Source organism: Arachis ipaensis, chromosome B05 (genome assembly GCF_000816755.2).
Source record: "Arachis ipaensis cultivar K30076 chromosome B05, Araip1.1, whole genome shotgun sequence".
Classification (NCBI taxonomy): Eukaryota; Viridiplantae; Streptophyta; class Magnoliopsida; order Fabales; family Fabaceae; genus Arachis; species Arachis ipaensis.
This window is the reverse complement of record NC_029789.2, coordinates 146,653,816-146,658,500: the sequence shown is the minus strand read 5'-3', so window position 1 is coordinate 146,658,500 and position 4,685 is coordinate 146,653,816. Positions and strand designations below refer to the sequence as shown.

Below are 4,685 nucleotides of genomic sequence, written 5' to 3'. Positions count from 1 at the left end.
CCTTTCATATTTGAACTCCACCTTTGTTAAACCATCTCGCTTACTCCCCATGTTTAAGCCTTCTTTCAGTGGATCCTTAATCCTTATCATGACTGATGCTTTAAGAAAGTTTCCTTTTCCTGGACCCGCTGAGAATACATTGCATTCCATGACTTCTCCCACCCTAGCAGCGATTTTTCTTCCTAAAGTTGTTGTCTTACAATGCTCTGGCATGTTCCATATTTGAAGTTTAATTTCTGTTCTAGAGAGTAAAAGGAGTTTATACTTTGATTAGAATAACAAACAATGTAGCTTTCCCGGAAAGTGAAACACATTACAATCTCTGTTGACGTTGTTCCATTCAACAAACCCTCCAAACTTGAACCCAATCACCATTTGCCACGTCACTATGATGACCAACAAAGACAAAGACTCCTTGGTAAACACCACAAATCCTCGTAAATAATTCACTGTCGTTCAAAATTCAGATAATATTTAATTTGGTCCCTAAATTTTTATGCGAGTCTTAATTTAGTTCATGAAGTTTCAATTGCTTCTATTTAGTCCCCAAACTTTGTGAACATAAATCATGTTAGTTCTTGAAATAATTTTCAACGTACAAATATTAACAGAATACTGTCGTGACAGCTGGATGCCACACTAAATTTTGTAAAATGATGTCGTTTTGGTTTTGGCACTTAAATAACCTAAAAACAATATTCTAAATGGTGTTTATTAAAATTTTACCTAACAAAATAAGTAATACGATGCCGTTTTTGAGCTATTTAAATGTCAAAACCAAAACTGCATCATTTTACAAGTTTTAACGTGACATGTGATAGTCTACAACAACGTTCTATTAATGTTTTTATACTAAAAATAGTCTCAGGGACTAATATGAGATACGTTTATAAATTTTGGAGACTAAATAGAGGCAATTGAAACCTCAGAAACTAAATTAAAACTCGTATATAAGTTCAGGACCAAATTAAGTATTATCTCTAAAAAATTAGTCATCTAAGCCTCTGTCTAGAACAAGAATTAAAATGAGATAGGACATTGAACTTTATGTCTAAAATAGAAATCTTAGGATCTTCCTTTTTAAACAGAAAAATATATAATAAGTTTTATAATACTAGATATGATATTTTATAAGAAAAATAATTAGAAATCTGAAACTCATGTTTTTGATTAATGGGAGTGGGGCACAGCACACGAACACACGTTTCTTAGAAGGTTTGATTTTAATTACTTGGTTAATAGTTAATGGTGTGCAAGTTACAAACTTAACTAGTAAACAGTAACTCCCCCTCTTCCTCCAAATCTAATCTACCTCTGCTTCCGCTTCCTCTCTCCAAATGAGAACTGAAAGACAACAACTTTAACATGTCTGGGAGTTACAGAGATCTAGAAGCTGGTGGGGCTAACAAGAACAACATGGCACCGATACGGAATTCCAACAGGAATTACTACTATGCTGCTCCTACTACTTCTACTACTGCTTCTCATCTTTATCATTCAGAAACCACTTGGACATCCTGGCTTGTTCCTATGTTTGTTCTTGCCAATTCTGTTGTTTTCATTGTCGCTATGTACATCAATGATTGTCCCAACAAAAATTCTGGTATTCGGGTTCGGGGTCATTGTGTGGCTACATTTCTCGGTAGATTCTCCTTTCAGCCTCTCTCTGAGAATCCATTGTTTGGACCTTCTTCCATAACGTAACAACTCTCATCACTGCTCTTCAATTTTGCTTCAATTTCAATGCTTTGTTCTTTCTCATTGTTTGTTGTTATTATTATTATTTTGGGAATTGTTGTGTTTTTGTTGATGTTGGTATTAATCTCATGATCTCAATTTGGTAGTATAGTCTAGCATTTCAGTTTAGATAAAAGTTCCTCTGGTTGTGTTTTGGCTTTGAAGTAAACATTATGTTTAAGAGTTTATTAGGTTTTCCAAAATAATGTCTTCAAAATAATGGAATGTTGTCCTTTGCTGCTCAATCCTCTTGTGAAAACTTGAACAAAGAGGATTGGATTTTCCATGGCATAATAAGTTGCAGTTATCTGAATTACTGATAATAGTAGTTGTGGAGTAGTCTAGTAATCAACTAATCATGTTCCTGAAGGACTTTTATTGATTGAAACTACTTTGTTTTCTTTTGATTTCTGAAGGTTGACTAAGATGGGAGCCCTTCAATGGGATAGTGTTGTTAATCATCATCAGGGATGGAGACTTATCACTTGCATTTGGTTACATGCCGGAGTTGTTCATTTGGCAGCAAACATGTTGAGCTTGGTCTTTATCGGCATTCGTCTCGAACAACAATTCGGGTTTGGTATGCTTCCTTTTCCCGAAGGGGTTATTTTGATCATCATGTTTCTAAAGAAAGACATAGATAAAACCATTGAACTTTAGTTTGTGTTATTCAAGATCAACACTATAGATGACTATATCCAACATTTTCATTTATATTTCGCAGTGAGGATAGGAATCATTTACCTGTTGTCTGGATTTGGTGGGAGTGTGCTCTCGTCTCTATTTATTAGAAACAATATCTCTGTTGGTGCTTCTGGTGCTCTTTTTGGACTTCTAGGAGCAATGCTTTCGGAACTTATTACTAACTGGACTATTTATACCAACAAGGTGATCACATTGGTCCAGTCTTATTTATCTGTTCTCTATGCTTAGGAGTTCTTTAAGTTGAAGAGTTAATTACATTCAAAGGACTTAGTTTTGAAACAATACTTGATTCTGTTTATAGTACAGTAGGCTCAATTTTCATTTGACTCACTTTTCTTCTTCTTCTGCATTTTGTAGGCTGCTGCATTACTCTCACTTTTGGTCATTATTGTCATCAATCTTGCCATTGGCATTTTGCCCCATGTTGATAATTTTGCTCACATTGGGGGATTCCTAACAGGATTTCTCCTTGGCTTTATCTTTCTTCCTCGTCCTCAATACGGTTGGCTAGAGCAGCAGCGTCTTCCTTCTGGTGTTCGCTTCAAGTCAAAATACAAGGCTTACCAATATGCTCTATGGCTTATCTCTCTTGTTCTATTGATTGTTGGGTGAGCTCCTTTCTAAAATACTTATTAGTAATGTTATTGTTTTTAGTGGTTTAGGCGATATTACCAACAGCATCGTTCTAATTGGAAAAATATACACTAATCTCCCTAAGATTTAGGTTATAAAACACTTAGTCCCTTTTGTTTTGTAAAACATGACATTAACTTGCTCAATGCATGGCCACTACGCAATGACATCTTTGGATCTATGTAGAATTGTGTTAGGCCTGCTACAACTAACGCAAAACTTCGTCACCTTCCAATGCATGGACACGACGTAGTGACGTCTTTGGTCCATGTAGCCGATGTCATTTAATGGGAAAAGGCTTCCCTAAGAAGATGACACTAACTTGCCCTCCGGTAAACTAGTATAGGCATGACAAATCAAGGGCAGTGCATGTAGTATTGCCTAACTTTACAAGAGGTTAATGTAGTTTACCCATATTTTTATTTCTTTCTTGGAAAAGGGAGAACGAGTTCTATTTAGTAGAACATTGTGAAGCTTGTTACTTGTTGATTAATGTACTTTCTACCAACCAATGCTGATTCCATCATTGGCTTTGCTGTGATTTTAATAGTTTGTGATTGATCTAATTCATGCGCTTCTGTAGTTATATCACAAGTGGTTGGATTGCAGGTTATTGATTGCTTTGGTGATGCTATTCCGGGGTGACAATGGCTATGATCATTGCCATTGGTGTCACTATCTAACATGTGTTCCAACTTCTAAATGGAAATGCAATGACAGTTAATAATGAAGGTTTGAAGGGGGCATGATCCTGTTTCTGTTCTTTTATGTATAGTTATATTAATAGCTTGGGAAATTCGTTTATTTTATTTTCTTTGCTAATGTCTTTAAAAATTGACTAATGGTTTGACTATGTGGACTTATGAATACTTCTACTCTTCTATTTTATATGCAAAGAAATTTATTTGTACATGAATTCATTTTCCAATAGTCTTCTGGGTCTTTAACTACAGAAAGCTGAAATTTACACTAGTAATGTGTATAATCATTTTTCAGTTTGTTACTTAACAAGTAACTTAAACTTAATATCATCTAATCCAAAACTTATAACGTGTATGGAACTTAAACAATCATCAAATCATGTCACCCTAAACTTATTACATATATGATATATGAATCTTAAAATCGAACTGAATTGCACAAAATTCAAACCATAATAATCGATTCTTAAAACCAAAACCAAAACCGTACACTCTTAACACTATAATGGTTTTGCTTGAAAGTATGAGAGGTTATATGAGAGGTTTGGTTCAGTGAATGAAGAGCCGCTATTTTTTTTCCCGTGTGAAATGATGACAAGATGCTTGAATTGTAGCTACCAAAATATATCACTATAAAGTGTAAAAGCTGTGAAATATAAATAGGGTTTATATTTTATGTTCCAGCCTACATGTTAAGATTATAAATTAATTTGCTAATGAGTAATAGCTCAAATGGCATAGTCTCTCCATATTCAATTAAAAGGTTGCGGGTTCGAGTCTCATATCTTTGGTAAAAAAAAAAGATTATAAATTAATTTTTTTCTTGTTAAAAATATAAAAAATATAATTTTTTAATATATTTATTAAAAAAATTTAAAACTTTCTACTAATAATAAATTTATTGTGTGT

The 4,685-nt window shown here is 33.9% G+C and overlaps 1 protein-coding gene across 1 annotated transcript; it reads left to right on the top strand.

The window, feature by feature from the left end:
- On the top strand, positions 1,246–3,991 carry LOC107644809 (RHOMBOID-like protein 2). Its single transcript, XM_016348736.2, has 5 exons — positions 1,246–1,700; positions 2,154–2,317; positions 2,462–2,625; positions 2,800–3,050; positions 3,685–3,991. The coding sequence occupies exons 1-5, from the start codon at positions 1,366–1,368 to the stop codon at positions 3,797–3,799; spliced, it is 1,029 nt and encodes a 342-aa protein (XP_016204222.1). The 5' UTR covers positions 1,246–1,365; the 3' UTR covers positions 3,800–3,991.